General features: G+C 43.8%; 1 protein-coding gene across 1 annotated transcript in view; it reads left to right on the top strand.

The window, feature by feature from the left end:
• Positions 1–18,841, top strand: part of TRPC5 (transient receptor potential cation channel subfamily C member 5) — a 129,384-nt gene that overhangs the window by 73,490 nt on the left and 37,053 nt on the right. Inside the window, exons 3-5 of the mRNA XM_061177891.1 lie at positions 4,300–4,636; positions 6,000–6,139; positions 10,905–11,227. Coding sequence (XP_061033874.1) covers positions 4,300–4,636; positions 6,000–6,139; positions 10,905–11,227 — 800 coding nt within the window. The remainder of the gene's footprint in view (positions 1–4,299; positions 4,637–5,999; positions 6,140–10,904; positions 11,228–18,841) is intronic.

The raw sequence follows: 18,841 nt of genomic DNA, 5'->3' as shown, positions 1-18,841 counted from the left end.
GGAGTATCTGTCCACAGGGGACAGACTCTAGCTGCTCAGCCTGGGGCCCATCTATCTCCTGCCTCAGGACAAGTGAATATCCACAGGCAAATAAATGAAGTTGGACCCCTTCCTCATACAATACGCAAAACTTAATTTAAAATGGATCAAAGACCTAAGTATAAGAGGTAAAGCTATCAGACTCAGAGACAAACACATAGGTGTAAATCTTTGTGACCTTGGATTGAGTGATGGTTTCTTATATGTGGCTGCAACAGCACAAGCAACAAAAGAAAACATAAAATGGACTTCATCAAAACTAAAAACTATTGCTCTAGGCTCTGTACAGTTTGGCCTTTACAGTGCAATCAAGCATACAACACATAGGCACTGCTGTTTTTCCTGCAGTCCCTCTTTGTGAGGCATTCTCGAAATCAACTAGAGATTGGTTAAATAAACTCAAATTGGAACTTCAATATGCAAGCAGGAATTAGGATTGTGCTTTCAAAGCTCACAGATGTGTTTGGATTAGATACTACATGGTGGCTTAAGACAAGTTTGTTTTACAATATTCTAATTGCAGTTTGTTCTGCCAGAGTCCATACCACCCTATACTACTCTTGTCAGATATAAAAATAGAAAATAAAAACCTGTTCAACTTTAAAATTATTATGTTCAGCCAAATTGAAAATCAGAGCAGAGGCATTGAAAATAAAGGTTGCATGGTCATATCCACTATTAAAAGAAGTTTCACATCTGCATTTTTGCTTTAGGGGAGAGTGATTTCTTGGGTCAGAGTTATTGGGGATACACAAGGAAAAGAAGTCCTAGGAGACCATAAAGACCATGGCAAAGTGGTCCAAATATCTGGTTCTGGCAGCAGCTGGGGGACAATACTGTAGAACAGCAAACTGCAAATTGCTGCCTGTTTTGTGAATAAAGTTTTATTGGCACACAACTACACCCATTCATTTACATATTATGTATCGCTGAGTTTGTGCTGAAACAGCTGAGTTGAGTCTTTGCAAAAGGGACAATATGGTCTGCAAAGTCCCGAATATTTACAATCTGGCCCTTTACAGAAAAAGTTTGCTGACTCCTGCTGTGTAACACCAGTACTACAGTCTGGATATCTCCATTTAGGTGTCCCACAGACAAATCTAACTCAGCAGGTATAAAAATGCATGCATCTCCATAAACTTGTTCCAGCTTCAGTGTTCCCACTCTCGATTAATGGCACTACTGTCCACCAATTCACCCAAAAGAGAAGCCTCCCTCCCTTTTACCCTCTCACCCTATATATTACTTCACTTCCCACCCATCACCACATGCTGCCAATTCTACCTCCTCACTATATTTTGAATCTGAGCACATCTCTTCATTTCCACTGCCATTACTTTAGTCTGAGTCACGATCATTTTGTACAACATTGACAACAGCTTTCTAACTGGTCTTCCTGCCCCTAGTTTTGCCCACCCTCTGCCCCCAATCCGTTTTCTACTCAGTAACCATACGGATCTTTCTAATGTCTAAATCTGATTCTGGCACATGCATAATGATATATGCAGCTAAGATTTAATGATCCCTTACTATGTGCTAGACATAGTTCTAAGTGCTTCATGTATAGTAACTGATCTTAATCCTCACATGAATCCTATATGGCAGATGCTGTTATTAACTCCATTCTTTAGATGAAGACCTTGAAGAACAGAGAGAACCAGTGCAATCTAGCTCAAGTGTCTATAGTCTTAACTACTCTACTATACTGCTCTACACACACACACACACACACACACACACACACACACACACACACACACACAAACCTATCATTTATGGCTTCTCATTGCTCTTAAAATGAGTCATACTATTTATAATGGCCAAAGACTATCATTTTTTTTTTTTTGAGTTGTGTAGCCCTTTATTAGCGACTAAAATAGAAGGTATCTGTTGTACAACACGGGTAGTAATTGACTCTAATTGGAGATTTTTATATTCTAATACAGATCATTTATAAATGCAATTTCTTTATTAAAAAGCTTCCACCCTTTTTGTTTGTTTGTGTACAATTTGCAAAACTATTCTGAAAGCGGAGTATATGTGCACAAGTCTGCAAAGAGTGCAAATTCAGGATATGGTAAATGCTTTACAAGTTACTTTCCAAAGACTGACTGCCACAACTGTGCCAGAGACTATCATTTTGATCTTCTGTGACCCCTGCCTACCTCTCCAGCCTCACCTCTTGCCATCCACAGCCTTGCAGCTCAAGCAGCCGTCTCCCCAGACTGCTGTACCTCCCCATACCAGTCCTGCTCTTTTTCACCTCCATGCCTTTAGTCATGTTATCCCCGCTACTTTGGCTGTTTACTCTCTTCCCGTCTCCTTCACTCCACCTAGCCAGCTTCTACACATCCTCTAATGCTCCACTCAGGTCTCACCTGCTCCAGGAAGCCTTTGCAGAGCAGTCCAAATTTGCCCTTCCTTTGTGCTCCCATTATGCCTTGTTTTCCTATCCATTTCTATGCCCTTACCAGGCTATTTCATAACTGCCTTTTTATATATGTGTCTCCCTCACTAGACTGTGTGTTCCCAGTGCTTCTCCCATTGCATCCAAATATTTCGCTTTACCCTTCTACTTTTCTATACTTTTTTTTTCTAGGACCTTTTCGTCCCAGCCTTTGGCATAAGCTATAACGCCAAGAAGAGTAGAAAGGGACTGTGTAGGATTTTGTCTTTTTGTGTGTAAATGTGTGAAAAGGAGATGTGAGGACATAAGGGGGATCGTGAACATCTTTGGAGAAAATGAGATCACATGATAAAAAGACGTTAGAGCTTTTTTTTTTTTTTTTTGTCACCTAGTAATAGTAAACTGCTTTAGGGTAGGCTAGTCCCTAAAATGGATAATGGCTCAAACACAATAGAATTATCTCAGTCATGTAACTGTCCAAGACACATATTCTTGGTCAACGAGATAGTTCTCCTCCACATGGTCACTGAAGGACACGGCCTGACAGAAGCCCCTAGGCCACCCTAAGTTACCACACCCCACTCAGCAAGAAGGGGGAGAGAACATGGAGGAGCACACATGGGGGACATATATAGTCCAGGCCTAGAGGTGCCACTCATCATTTCTCCTCACATTCCATTATTGAGAACTTGGTCATGTGGCTGCGCCTCACTGCAAGGGATCCTGGGAGATGTAGTCCAGCCTGTGCTCAAGGAAGAGAAGAATGGTTTTGGTGGGAAGCTAGTGACCTTCACAGATATACTGACAGTAAAATTGGGCTAGTTTACCTTGGGTGTTAGGTAAATGATGGAAGAATTTTATTTCCTTTGTACTAGTAAGCTGTATGGTGCAGTGCTGTTTAACCTTTCCCATGGGAAGCTGGAGTAATCAGATAGAGGCAATATTTAAAATCATTGCTGACAGTTAAGCTCCCTATTGAGTTGCTTACCAGGAAGTAGCAGCCGGAGGGTGACTTGCAATGCTGATGATCTCTTAACTATTAATCACTGACACTTTGTAGATTGCCTTTAAGTAAAATCCCAGCTGAGTTAGATACTGTCTTATAATATTGGCCCCCAAATAGCTTTGCCTCCTTTGCATGTCTAGACTAGAGAGCGTGTTAAATAAATGGCAAAGTAGCAACCTGATTCTTTGCTAGCCAACCAAGAGGTGCTCAGAACCAAAAGGGAAAAAAGAAAACATCAAAAAGGGAACTCATTTCCATTCCAAACCACAGCCACAGGCATGAGCTTATTTGCTGCCAGTTTGTGTTTGCCCAAAGTACACATTTGTTGATGACCTCATGTAAGCTAGGGGAATGAGTAAAAGTGAATCCATTTGAAATGAAACATCCCCATGATTCTCTGCTAAGAGGCATATACATTCCCAGGAGAACTTTGTAAAACAGCTGCCCAGGCTCTACTCCCCAGGGAGGCTCATTTAGTCAGCCTGTGGTGTGACTTGGGAATTGGGATTTCTTTTCATGTTCCCTGGATGATTCTGATGCAGAGCCAGGTTCGGGGAAGCATCTCTCTAACACAGTGGGAGGGGGAATAGGGGGCCATGCCAAAGCACAAACCAGAGTGATTGATTTTGTTTAATGTATGAAACAAATAATCAACCCTAAGGAAGATCTAGTCTCCTAGCTTGACATGTAGAGCTGTCTCTGAGGTTAGACCCATGCATGGGAGCCTGGAGATCAGGCCTCCTCTGGGGATTGGCCGTGCAGCTGGCTGTAAACTAGGAGAGCTATTATGAATGTAGACTTCCACCTGGACATCCCAGATGCCTGACTTGTTCTCTTCTTTTCCCAGTTTGTGGCCCAGCCCAACTGCCAACAGTTGCTTGCCACTCTGTGGTACGATGGCTTCCCTGGATGGCGGCGGAAACACTGGGTAGTCAAGCTCCTGACGTGCATGACCATTGGGTTCCTGTTTCCCATGCTGTCTATTGCTTATCTGATCTCACCCAGGAGCAACCTTGGGCTGTTCATCAAGAAACCCTTTATCAAGTTTATCTGCCACACAGCATCATATCTGACCTTCCTCTTCATGCTTCTCCTGGCTTCTCAGCACATCATCAGGACGGACCTCCATGTGCAGGGGCCTCCCCCGACTGTAGTGGAATGGATGATATTGCCTTGGGTTCTCGGTGAGTCAAAGAGACCAGGAGCTATGGCCAGACTGCCTGCTGGTCCTGTCTAAAGAAACTACTGGAATAGGCAGTTGGGCTGGCCCTGAACTAGGGCACCTTCCCTCTGTGCAGTGGGGTAGTCCTTTGTTGGGAGTGTCAGAAATGTGGTTCCTTCTTCCCCAGGCCCTGGCCGCTCAGCACCACAGGGTTCACCGTGAGATTGACAGTGTCCCCAAGGCTTGTTTCAGCTAACGTAACGTCATCAAGGACAAGGAAGTTGTCCGTCAGTTGACTTAGAGGGAAAGCCAAGTGTTAAGTCAGGACAGGCTCAGGTAAGCTAGGCAGGGCAAGTGCGGATCAGTCTATTCAATGCCTTCTTTCCCATAACTGAGGTTGGGGGGGAGGGGTGGCACTTGGATCTACTGCTTTCTTGCGACTACTCCACACAATCCCAGTACTTATTCAGGGTCCACATCCTATTTGGATACTGATTTCACAACCAGGAGGGAAACCTTGGGAAATTCATACAATTCATGGTTAAAGCAGCCTTACCAGAAGCCTCCAGGCATAATTCCATTGCATTGGACCCTCCAATGCATTGCCATCCTCCAAGTCCTTGCTGCTCGAACTGTGGTCCCCAAACCAGCAATGTCAGCATCATCTGGGAACCTGTGAGACATGCAGAATCTCAAGTCTCACCCTGGGTCTGTGGAATCAGAATCTGCATGATCCCCGCTCGATTCACACGTACTTTAAAGTCTGAGACTCACTGCTTTAAACCACAGCCATACCTTTTACTGCTTTCCACATTCCAAGGCTAAAGAAACATCTATGCCATCAGGCAGAATTCCATGAAACCCACACGCAATGAGAGGAGAGAGGAGAAGAGAGGATTCTAAATTATTCTGGGCCCCATAGCCTAGCTTCAGTCCCAACATCCAGTACTTTGGACCATGGCCAGCTTGCTCACCTCAAAACTCATTGAGAAGCTTTCCCTCTAGCACATAGTGGAAACTAAGGACTATGGGATAATATTGACCTAAATAATTCATTGATGAAATTACCCCTACTCTAAAATGGGAAGAGGGTAGAATCAGACGCCCTGAATTGCAACAGCATTCCAGTAACTGTGATAACAATGTAAAAGTGAGTAGTATCCAGAAAATTATAACATATAGGCATCTTTAGGTAAAGCCTATCCTTGGCAAGTTCAAGAGAGGGAGGTGAGGTAGTAAAGAAAGAAGAAAGTTATTACTATTTCTAGGGGCTCTACTGACCTCCAATTCATTCATTGATTTCCTCTTTCTTCATTTGGGGGAATCCTGCTATGATGTCTAGTCTGACGCTGTGAAGAAATAAACCTTTTGCCTCCATTCTTCAGGTTTCATTTGGGGGGAGATTAAGGAAATGTGGGATGGTGGATTTACTGAATACATCCATGATTGGTGGAACCTGATGGATTTTGCAATGAACTCACTCTACCTGGCAACTATTTCCTTGAAGATCGTGGCCTATGTCAAGGTAACTTGGAATGTTCGCCATTTTTCTTAAACAATGATTTTGGTTACATTAAGCTTTAGCTGTGGGAGCATAAAAAGTTTAGGAGGGGGCTTCCCTGGTGGCGCAGTGGTTAAGAATCTGCCTGCCAATGCAGGGGACACGGGTTCGAGCCCTGGTCTGGGAAGATCCCACATGCCGCGGAGCAACTAAGCCCGTGAGGCACAACTACTGAGCCTGCGCGTCTAGAGCCCATGCTCTGCAACAAGAGAAGCCACGACAATGAGAAGCCCGCGCACCGCGATGAAGAGTAGCCCCCGCTCACCATAACTAGAGAAAGCCCACGCACAGAAATGAAAACCCAACACAGCCAAAAATAAATAAATAAATAAATAAATTTATTAAAAAAAAAAAAAGTTTAGAAGGAAAGTGCTGATGACAGTTCAGTCCATGCGGAAAAGTACCATAAAACAGACATTCTTTCAGTGCTTTGTAAGCAGTGTCCACCTAACCAAAGAAAGTGGAGAATGGAGCAATTTGCAAATGAATTCTTAGCTTCTTCAACTCTGACAGTCACCCATCTCAGTTAGCGTTTACGTCCTCTCTACAATGTCCTCGCCAAGAAGATGGCCCACTGATGCTTGCACAGGGCAGAGACTAGGAAAGTCACTGAATTTCCAGAAGCCTCTCTCAATACTTGTCACTTCATTAAAAAGCGCTACTTTGTATTTTTCTAATAGTATTCTCCCTGTGACACATCCATTAGTAATCCTTCCTCCCTGTAGGGTCAAACAGAACAAGGCTGTTCCTTCTCCATAAATTGCTTCCAATATGAAGTCATCTCTCCCTAACCCGCTGAGTTGTCTCTTCTCAGAGCTAAATATTCACACTTCCCTCAAGTGTTCTTCATAGGATAGGGAGCAGAGCCCTAGAATCACATCACTTCCACCACCAGGATGATCATTCAAGCTGTTATGAATCCTGCCTTTCGAGTATCACCCAATCTATGTCTCTCTACGAATCTAGATAACACACACGCACACGCACACACACACACATCCCACCTTGATGTTGTCCCTGCACAAGGTACAGCCTGAATTATCCTGAAAAATAGCTTCATGTCCAACACCTTATGCTGGGTGGTCACAGGCTCTGAGTTCGAGTTTGGTGCTCATTAGATAATGGAATGGCTGTGCTCCCTATACCCTGAATTGAACTGCTCCAGCGTGAGAAAGGCTGACAATTCCATCTCCAAGATTGTCTAGTCAGTCATGCTTTTTGGCACTAAATCCCACATGAAGGAGTTTTAGAATGGGAATATGGCTGTCCCCCAAATCGCCAACTTAGTTTATTTTTATATCCCTAATATGCATATTGCATAAATTTTAAGACCTTTGGAGTTAGTTACATGGAGCGTGAATATTGAATGCAGTCCTGAAACATTTTTGAAAGCCTAAGAGTATGCTTTCACTTGTGGTGATCGTTTAACACATACTTACAACTTCGTTACAAGAAAAAGCTGGTAAGGAAAATGTTTGAATCTCTGGTTAATGTGCCTGGATGAAATCCATGTCATTCTGGCACTCTGCTGACTAAGTAACACTGTTTGCCTAAAAAAAAAAATTTCTTCCTTTGGCAGGGGTATTTATATCCTGGAGGGACAATAAATTATCAATCTAGAAATTGGTGGGTTCTGCTTAAACAGGAACGTTTAGAATAAATGATCAAAAGGATTAACCCTTGGGGATGTGAAAATGTGTCAACAGATGCCCAACATTAGTTAATCACATAACCTGTCCAATTTCACTGGCAAGCTTTCCAAGGACCAGATACTTCCCCACCATAGACTGTAAGGATAAATCAGCTCTACTAAGCTGAGTAAATGCCCCTCAACTGACATTTAACCCAAAAAAAGACATTTGCCAAGAAGTTGGAGTCCTTCTCAAGAAAGGAGAATTTACAAAGCAAGACATTCCACATGCAGACTGGATTTTCATTGAGAAATTATCAATGGGCAGTCTGGTCCACTCTTGCACAGAGGCACACCAGTCTGAAATGAACTTCTCCAAGTAGGCTGAGCCAACCTCTATGAGGTAAAGACACAGGGCTGGTCCCCAGGCCCTTTAAAAAATTTCAGATCACCATTGTACTGAGGCAGTACAGAAGCACCATGGCATAAACTGGCCTTAAGAAGATCCTTCATTAGAGTGAAAAACTAGTCAACAGTATATATACTCCACCTCACATTATTTTGCTTTTGAGTTCACCCCCCTTTGAAAAGCGTAGAGGCCAATTTTCAAGCTGCATTCCACCACAAAGAATATAAGAAAAATCACCTGCCTCCCAATATCACTAACTCAAGAGTCAGGAAACGTAAATGTAATCCCTGCTCTGATATTTATGAGCTCGATTAGCTGGATTACCACAGGCCATCCTTCTACCTCTCTGAGCCTCAGACACTGCCTCTGAAAAATAAAACTGGACTAGATCAATGGATTTCAAGCTTTGAATTGTTTTCCATGGAACCACATCTTGAAATTAAAACTTATGCAGAACTTCAATATATTAAGGAGCTCAAAGGAATGAATTTGAATCGAGGAATGAATCTTGCAGGCCACCTCTTTGGTTTCCACAGTAGCCACCAGGTGCTTCCACTGAACCCTCAGGCCTGAAGGAACGCAATTTGAAAACCATTTGCGTTTGATCAGGGGTCAGCAAACTATGATCTGCAGGCCAAATTGGGGCCAGTGCCGCATCTGTTTATGTATTGCCTGTTAGTTCTAGAAGGAAAGAGTTGAGTAGTTGCCACAGGGACCATATAGTCCACAAAGCCAAAACTATGTACTATCTGGCCCTTGTCAGAAAAAGTCTGCTGACCTCTACGTAGGCTAAACGAGCTCCAAGTTTATTCCCTGCTATCATATTCTATATCTTTCTCCAAAAATATACATGCAAAGCATAGATTTGCCACGAGAATCACCTTTCACACTTTTGACTGGCCTGCAAATCCAAACTCACCAGCCCATGGGCAGAAGACTTCCCTGTGGTTACAGGTGTGCCTGTGGAGAGAGAAAACCCTAAATTATGAGCTATGCATGTTCCAGTTGAGAGTACCTAGTTTTACAATATAGGTCTGTTTTGTTATCAGCAAAGAATCTGCATCTTTCACATAGACCACCAAACCTGTAAAGGCCTATCTAACATATGTGCTGTGATATCAACTATCATATATGTAATATTTAGCGGAAATAGTGCTAGACTGAGTGTGCAGAGACCTGAGTTTTGGTCCTGGCTCTGCCACCAACTTGCTGCGTGACCTTAAGCAACTCACTCTGCCTCTCTGGATTTCAGCTCCTCCACTCGTAAAACAGGCATAACAATGTCCACCCCTCACAACGATGCAGCAAATGTTTTCTTTAGAAAGAAAAACAGAGAGATACAAGATTTGGCCAAGAGTGTGTAAAACCAATTGGCCACCCCAAGTCTATTTGAAACAGAAGCAAGTTTTCTCCAAACTCCTCTGACAGTGAAGAATATTGGATACACACAATGATTTTAACAACACCAGTTTCCTCAGTTGTTGGAAGCGAAGAACATTTTAGAAATGCTAACAATATAATTTGGCCCTCGATGCAACATTTTCTCAGGAAAGTTGTTTACATTTAGTCCTGAGAAATTGTGATATTTAGATGAGTGCTCAAGGCAATATGCTTCAGATTGAATTCCAGGCAAAATCTACTTCTGTCTTGGGGAAGGTAAAAAGCAATTTCTTATATTTCCATAACACCTCCCCTTATGGAGTACACAGACGTTCACATATGGATACATAATCACAGACATGTGCAGTGGGTAGGAGTAGATATTATCCTCATTCTCTGGTGAAATTGAGAGAGAGAGAGAGAGGCAGTTTTAAGCGACAAAGCCCAAATTGGAGCTCAGGTCTCACGTCGAAGCCATCTTTCCACAAGGCGACCTCTAATGTTCCAGGAGCTGAAAGCTCAGGCAAGACTGAAAAATGGGCAGCCAACCCCAGAAACCCTGGCTCTTCCCCTCCTTCAACCCCCTGGTTCTTCATTTGTGCTAGAGGGACATTGCAACTTGTAAGACTGTCAGAGGAACAATAAAATACATCCATACACCACTGTGCGGGCAGTACTAAATTTACTACCTGGAAGGTTGACGTGCCGTTTGTAATAGTATGGGAGAAAAGAGTATTGGCAGAAAACTCTGAGTAGTGACCATCTAAGGATGCTCTATCAGCCCCAAACTGCAGTCAGCAGGGAAGTCAAGATGAACACTGCACACTGAGGACACTGAAGCTGTCGCTTGTCCCTCAGTAACTACAAGTCGTCTGCGGTGCTCAGAACAAAATGGGGGATTGGGTAGGAAAGTTGATGTGAAATCTCATTAGGAAGCAGAGTAATTTGGGCATACCTGTGGCTCTGTTCCAGGGACACTTCCCAACAATCTGGTCAACTCACACTTCAAAAATGTCTGTTGATAAACTACAGGTGGTTACTCCAGATAATTGCTCTGAAATTCATTTTTCTACATCTGTGTGCTGGGTATATATTTCGATGAGAGTGGGAGGAAGAGCGTTAATAGCATCATGTATTGATTGGGTGGGAAAAAAAGACAAATAGTGCCAACCACGGGGGCAGCTGTTGTATCAATGAATGCTTGATGCTTACTTTCGTGGCTTTATTTGGGTGCAGAAGGGAGGAAAGAGGGGAAAGTTTTCTAAATGCTCGCTCTACCTCTCATCTTGTGCACTTGTTGTTTCTTCCAGTATAATGGTTCTCGTCCAAGGGAAGAATGGGAAATGTGGCACCCGACTCTGATTGCAGAAGCTCTCTTTGCGATATCCAACATTTTAAGTTCGTTGCGTCTCATATCCCTCTTCACAGCCAACTCCCACTTAGGGCCTCTGCAGATCTCTTTGGGGCGCATGCTGCTTGATATCCTCAAATTCCTCTTTATCTACTGCCTGGTACTGCTGGCTTTTGCCAATGGATTGAACCAGCTTTACTTTTATTATGAGACCAGAGCAATCGATGAGCCCAACAACTGCAAGGGGATCCGATGCGAGAAACAGAACAATGCCTTCTCCACGTAAGATCCCCCCTTTCCTCTTCTGCCTTTTGTCTGCTTTCTCCTTCTTTGCCCTATTTTCCATCCACAGCTTCATCACTGCCCCTTGACAGTGCATGCAGAGCTCACTTATGGATCAACCCGAAGGGTCTGAAGTGGAGGAAGGTTCTTCCCTCCCTCCAGGGGACCAGGACAGGAAGTAGAGTTAGGTGAGGGAGGAAAGAGACAAACACACACGGGCTCCCAGGAACTCATCTAAAGGGTTAGTTCTGAACTATTTTGGTCACATCCCATATTTTTAAAGGAATTCGTGGGAAGGGGTAAATAATTCCTCGCTCAAAAAAGCATCACTAACCAAGGAAATGAAACGGCAAGGCTATACCTCTCAACAAGTGATTGCCAAGGTGAATGTAACTGTTCTGAATCAAGAACAAAGAAAAAGGGAGAGTGCAACATTATCTGAATGCACCTTGTGATACTGTGATTAATAATAAGAAATATGTATTTGCTCTTTGTCCCCATTTCTGGCACAGAGCTCCTAAAAGCCTTGGAATTTCCTAAGTGATGAGAACAACAGAGGTGTCTTTGGCTGTGTTAACAAAGTGACTTTTGGACCTCGCCTAAGGATGGGGGCCGGTTACCCCCATGTGATTAGAGGGTTGGAACTTTCAGTCTCACCCCTCCACCTTCAAGGGAGGGGAGAGGGACTGGAAATTGAGTTCAATCACCAATGGCCAATGATTTAATCAACCGTGACTATGTAATGAGCCCTCCATAAAAACCCAAAAGGACAGGGTTCGGAGAACTTCCAGGCTGGTGAGCACGTGGAGATTTGGGGAGAGTGGGTGATCAGAGAGGGCAGGGAAGCTCTGCAACCCCGCACATACCTTGCCGTATGCATGTTCTATCTGGCTGTTCCTGAGTTGTATCCTTTTATAATAAACCAGTCATCTAGTCATTTAAATGTTTCTCTGAGTTTTGTGAGGTACTCAAAGCCAAGGAGAGGGCTGTGGGAAGCTCCGATCTATAGCCAGCTGGTCAGAAGCACAGGGGACAACCTGGACTTGTAATTAGCATCTGGGAATGGGGGAAAGGGGAGCAGTCTTGTGGGACTGAGCTCTTAATCCATGGAATCTGACGTTATCTCCCAGGAGTGTCAGAATTGAGCTGACTTGTAGGACACCCAACTGGTGTCGGAGAATTGGTAGTATGGGGGGAAAATATCTCCCCATACCCACAGGCTGGAATTGAGTTAAGACCGCTTAGGTGGTGTCAATGAAGTGGGATTTGCTAGAACAGCCCTGGCTCACGGAAACATGTGGTTTGGGAAGAGAAAAATAAATAAAAGGGCAGGGGGATGACGAATCTTTGATTCCTAGATGCAGAAGAGACAGGCTAAAAGTAAGATGAGAGTCAGCTCAACTTCTGGGGTTAAATTAAGGTTTCAGGTGGGCCAAAAGGCACCAAGCAGTGACTGGAAATGTCTCCTTTTCCCACTTGGGACACAGGAGACAGCGCATGACTCTCCATCCATGAGTCCACTGCCTCTGGACCTATGGAACCCCTTTGCCTTTTCTTTGTAAACCCAACACCTACTTCTCTAGGACCTTTAAGCTTCCAGAATGGCTTTTATTTTCTCACAAATCACTGTTAGGAGAGGCAGACAAGAGAAAGAAAATAAGCACATGTCAGGAAACGTGTTAGGTTCCAGAAGCAGTCCTGAGCTTACCCCAGACTCAGTGTCCTACACCTTGTCCATCTCCAGCCCCTGTTCTGGAGAGTGCCAGTCATCTGGTAATCACAGCAATTACCCCAAGGTCGTGAGAGATGCTTAGTCATTAAATTGAGATACAATTTTCCCCCTTAACTCTATAAACTAGGGCAGATCAATGGACTCAGACATTCTCAAAATGTGTTAAATAACAAAGGCCAGGGGGAAAAAAAGGGTTTCTGCCTGACCCCAAGTTGCACCAACAGAGAGGGGGAAAAGCAATGCAATGTAGCCTACCCTTATTATTTGCCTCTAGCAGCATTTCCTAAAATGGATGACAAATAACCACAGTTCACAGGGATAAGAATAGACTTGAAAACAATATCTCTGATCAAGTGAGTTTTGGAAATGCTAGGACAAACTTAAGAAGGTTTCTCCACTGCAGGGCTTCTCAGAGACTTTCCATTGTGAATCTACAGTAAAGGGGGAGGTTTTCCCAAATGTACTGACCAAGATGCTATTCCCATGAATAAAGTCTGGAAAATGTTGACTCGCCCCATTGCCCATTTTATAGCACCCACTCCCTCCACTAGGCCACACTCCCTCCCTCTCCTCCCAGAACTCAGGGCAAAATCTTGGATGGGGAAACCAGACTTATGTGAAAGGGGAAAAGAGGTCAAAATGGGATGACAAAGAGATACTGCCATTTTGGTGAAGCCAACCAGGAGCGGACAAAGGCAACTGGTCACCTCGCTAGTGCCTCTTGACTAGGAACCGCTTCCTCTCCTGCATTAGTCTAGAGACAGAACTCACATCAACCTGTTTTCAATACAAAGAGCAATTTTGTAGTGGCTTGAGCACCAGGAGACTGTATCTGTTCCCATCAAAGCATTCGACAGAATTGAACACCTGAATGCAAGGTGCCTTCCGGGAGGCCAGGTCCCTGCCAATTACCCTCTCATGTGAACTCTGCTGAGGAAGTTTATGAAATGCCTCCTTGTAAGTCTGTAGTGATTATTAACACCCCTGTTGCCAACTGACATTTGCTCTCATCACTTGCCCAGCAGGGACAACTGACAAGAATGGACACCTGTCGTACATGAAATTATATCTTGGGGTGTCAGGTATGAAGAAGCATTGTCATGCTAGGGGCAAATCAGCAGTAATGTTACCTTAACTTCCCTTCTAGGTGTTGATTTCTTTTTTCCTCCACAGAAGTCTGACTCAGATTTATGTTTTCTTTTAAATGCCTCAACTCAGGCATTTATAATACCTGCTAAAATACATGCTGCTTAGAGCGTCAGAAAGACTCTGTTTTTAGAGAAGGGGAAAAGGGAGCTTGTTAACAGATCTGACGTAAACTATGGCATCTGCTTGCTGTCACCCTTTTCCTTCTGATTCTCCAGAGATGTCATTGCTATTCTTCAGCTTAAAAAAGAAAAATTTTCCTGGGCACACAATTCAGGGGGACCTTGTTATCCTTGCTGACAACCACATGACAGTACTGTTGGTGGTTTGAGTTCAGTATTCAATACTGGCAGTACCTGGCCTTCATCCACTGTTGAGAGCAATTGGGAAGGCATCCTTCTGCGGGCACGGGGCTTGGGAAGAAACAGGGCGGAAGTGGCAAAAAGCTAACTTGGTGGTCCTGCTTCTCCTTCTGAAGTCCTGACCCTCAACTCCAGATGCCTCCTGAACACACCTGGCTGCGCCGCAGGCCTCTCAAACACAACGTCCACAACTAAATTCCTCATCTCTATATCCCCACCCCAAACCCACTTCCCTCTTAATTCCTCATCTCATTCAATGACACCAGGCAGACTCCTAGGAGTCATCTGGGACTCTCCCCCTCTCCCCCAAGCAACACATCCTGTCTCACACTCAGCCCTGTCAGTTCTACTTCCTAAATATCTCTTAAATCCATCCTCTGTACACACACACACCCCACTGTCTTGGTTCAGGCCTAAACATCTCTCCCCAAAACTGCTGGGTCTTAAGTGGTCTTAAGTGGTCTCCCTGCCTCCAGTCTTAAGTGGTCTCCCTGCCTCCAGTCTTGTCTCCCCCACAAACAATTTCCCACCCACCACACAGAAGTTTCTAAATACTAGTCTTATCTTGTTGCCCCCTGGTCTCATGCCTGCCTGGGATCTGTATCTTCTCCAGCAGAAAATTCTCCTCTTTCCTATAGCTCACAGGGCCTGGGAATCTGGACCCCGCCTGTCCCACCTCTCACTCCTCTCCTCCATAGTCAACATCTTGCTCTTCCCAACTTCAGGAGAGCATCTCGGCCCTACAGGCCTTTGTACATGACACGCCACTCCCTCTGCCTGGAATGCCCATCCCCACCTGGCCAGCCTGGACAACTCTCATCCATCCTTCAAGCATCTGCCAAAGCCTCGCCTGCTCTTTTAAGCCTTTTCTTACCCACTCCGACCCCACTCTCGGATACAGGCTCCTTCTGTGTTTCCCATGGCATTCTAAGTCCATCTCCATTATAATAGATAACCTATAATAATAAAGGTACTAGTAATAATAATAATGTAATAGATAACATATTTTAGTCATTTGTTGTCTCTCTTACCCACCAGACTGAGACCCCCATTTTAGAGGCCTTGCTCCTACCATAGACATAAAGGGGTTCAACATGCCCATTGAACAACTGAATGAAAGGATGAACTCTAGTAGCAATCTTATCTTTAATTCTAGAAGATTCACTTCTGCTTCTGCCCCCCTCACATGGCTGAAGTATCTAGCCAGCTCTGTCACTCTACTGATCCACTTTGAACTTGCTGTCAGCGAAAACCCTTGGCCTTTCTCCTACCTCCCTCATCCTGTACGTGGGCACTTGGCCAGAGAATAAAGCTCTACATTGATCCCTACTGAACTTCATCTTGTTAGTTCCAGCCCCTTGCTCCAAGCTGTTGAAATCTTGCTGAATCTTGATTCTGTCATCCACTCTATTAGCTGTCTCTCTCAGTCTTGTATTGTCTGAAGATCTAAAAAGCTTGCCACCTATTCTCATCCAAAGCATTGATAAAACTGTCATTCAGGCTTGGTATTCGCTGGGTGGAATATTGGGTGGCTATTAAAATTACATTTATGAAATGTGTGATTTTTAACACATTTTTGACGGGAGACGTATTACGGCCCCAGGTGTTAGTTTCTGCAAAAATCCCCCGGTCCATAATGTGTTAAAAACACAAAAATTGTACACACTATGATTGCAACTAACATAGCTGCAACTAGATATGCAAATGAATGACCATCTATAAAGACAATAAAGAAACGTGAAACAACAAGGTTGGATTTAGGTGGGAGGTTAATAAAAGTCATAAAAATAGCATATTTGCTGAGTGCTAGGTCCAGGTACTATTAAAAAAATGAGCCTGACATGAATTAATTCATTTAATCCTCACAATCATGCTCTGAGGTAGGCACTATTATTATTGCCCATTTTACAGATTGAGAAATTAGGGTACAAAGCAGTTAAGCAGACTGCTCCCAGTCACAAAGGTGATAGTGACAGAGTCAGGATTTCAATCCAGGCATACAAGTTTCAGTCTTTGCTTGTATCCAGGGGTGCAAGTGTGAGACTGATTTTGTAAAGGTATGCAAAATTAGTTGTGTGAAGTTGCAATAATCATGAATACCTGTAAAGCTAAAGAGGACAGAGCCATGACCTAGCAGGTCACTTGGGACCTCCTTGTAGACCATCATCATTCATCTGTGGCTATTCCTACTTAACCAATGGTGATTTCTCTACCCAACATTCAGCCCATATTTTCCCATCTTATTTATGTGGATACAAACTCGGTCCCCATCAAAGGATCTTCTTTTTGTTCTGACCAGGTTTTAAAGGTCCTTATTGAGTATCTTCAGCTTTTTCTCCTATTTCAGTTCATAGCCTTCCTGCTGTTGTTATCACGGGAAGGGTGCCACTCATTCATACTTTCCTTACTTATGTGCTTCTATAATCTTTTATAGATTTATTCAACATTTATTCAGCAACTCCTATGTGCCAGGCAATGAGGATACTGAGTAAATGGCATCCTTATCCTCAAGAAGTTCATAGTCTAATGGAGAACACAAGTGAACGATTAGAATAGCTGCATTTTTAATGCTTACTATATGCTGAGCACTGTGCCAAGTGTGTTACACGCAGTACTTTATGTGATTAAAAAAAAAAAAGAAGAAAAGGTGGTTAAGTGTTTGGACTTCAGAGTCAGAAGAGCTGGCTATAAATCCTACCTCTGCCATTTTCTGCCTGTGTGACCACTCTGTGCCTCAGTTTCTCATCTGGAAAATAAAAAAGAATAGTAGCTACTTCATAGGGTTATTTTGAGAATCAAATATTACAATGCGTGCCTGGCACATAGTAAGAGCACAATAAATGATAGCAGTTAGTATTTATCCTACAAATGACCATTTTAGAGATGAGGAAACTTGAAGTTTAAAGAGGCTGTGCCACTTTCCCAAAGTCATATGGTTAATAAGTAAAGGTGTCTAAAGTTTGCTCTTAGCCACTCGCCTCTCTTGCCTCTACAGCATGACATGTGCCTTTATGGACTAAGGCTGGGCTGCTATGGGAGAATAAAAGAGGATCATCTAACCCCACCTTGTAGGAAAGGAGTCAGGGGAAACTTCTAGAGGAGGCGGGGCTTCAGCTGAGCCTGGCAGGTCAAACAAGAGTTGGGCAGAGAAGGAGACAGGACAGAAGTAGAGACTAGAAGTTGGGAGTAGGGTGGGAGCACTCCAACCAGAGTTAGAAGCTTGTCAAAGGCAGGATGAAATGAGAAATTGCAAGTCTGGGGAACCGCAAAATGGGTAGGGATAACCAAAGAGATGACCATGCCTTTGCTCCATGTGTGTTATCAGCACAACTTGTGAAAGGATGATGGCACTGCTTTCTCCCAAGGAGCCTTTCTCTTCCGGTACATCCTCCAGTTCTTCACTGGTCAGAATGAAGTCCAGAGGGGTAAATCTTCTCTATACTCCTGCTACCTTTTTTCTTTTTTTAATATTTATTTATTTATTTACTTATGGCTGTGTTGGGTCTTCGTTGTTGTGCACCGGCTTTCTCTAGTTGCAGTGAGCGGGGGCTACTTTTCGTTGTGGTGCGCGGCCTTCTCATTGCAGTGGCTTCTCTTGTTGCGGAGCACGGGCTCTAGGCATGCTGGCTTCAGTAGTTGTGGCACGTGGGCTCAGTGGTTGTGGCTCGAGGGCTCTAGAGTGCAGGCTCAGTAGTTGTGGCGCACGGGCTTAGTTGGTTTGCAGCTTGTGGGATCTTCCCAGACCAGGGCTCGGACCCGCGTTCCCTGCATTGGCAGGTGGATTCTTAACCACTGCACCACCAGGGAAGTCCCTCCTGCTACCTTTTGAAAGATTAAGTCCTCATCTCAAAGACAAGACTTTCAGCAAGGGTCATGAGAACTACAGTTCCCATCTCTATTCTACTGAGCAGCTCTTAGCTTTGTGATCTATTTATGGATGGCTCCCAACATGCACAAATCCCCCTTAACCAGATGGTATGGATTTGTTTTCCCAACAGTTAATATCAAGTCTTCTTGAATCTTTGTATCTTCACTTTGTGCCCCTTGTTGAGCTAGCAAGTTCCATATGTTTGCTGACTCTCCGCTAAATAAAAATGGACTGATTGTTTTCTCTCAGGTCATCTCCTTTAAAATCAAAATAATATTCCTTTGGCATTAGGATCTGCAGTTTGGTCAACAAGTCTTTCTATCCCTGTGATAATTGTATTATGGACCTGACCACCAAGTACCCCTAGGTAATGGCCCTTTCTCTGTGAATTCGACTGAGTCTAGAAGCCTAGAAAACAGAGCTTCCTATAGATGTCTCATCAGATGCGCTTATCTACCCCAAATGTCAGTCACTCATTTTATCCGGGCATGCCTTTCAATAAACCA

Source organism: Eubalaena glacialis, chromosome X (assembly GCF_028564815.1).
Source record: "Eubalaena glacialis isolate mEubGla1 chromosome X, mEubGla1.1.hap2.+ XY, whole genome shotgun sequence".
NCBI classification, from domain to species: Eukaryota; Metazoa; Chordata; class Mammalia; order Artiodactyla; family Balaenidae; genus Eubalaena; species Eubalaena glacialis.
The sequence above is the reverse complement of the archived record's forward strand: the minus strand, read 5'-3'. Positions and strand labels throughout refer to the sequence as shown.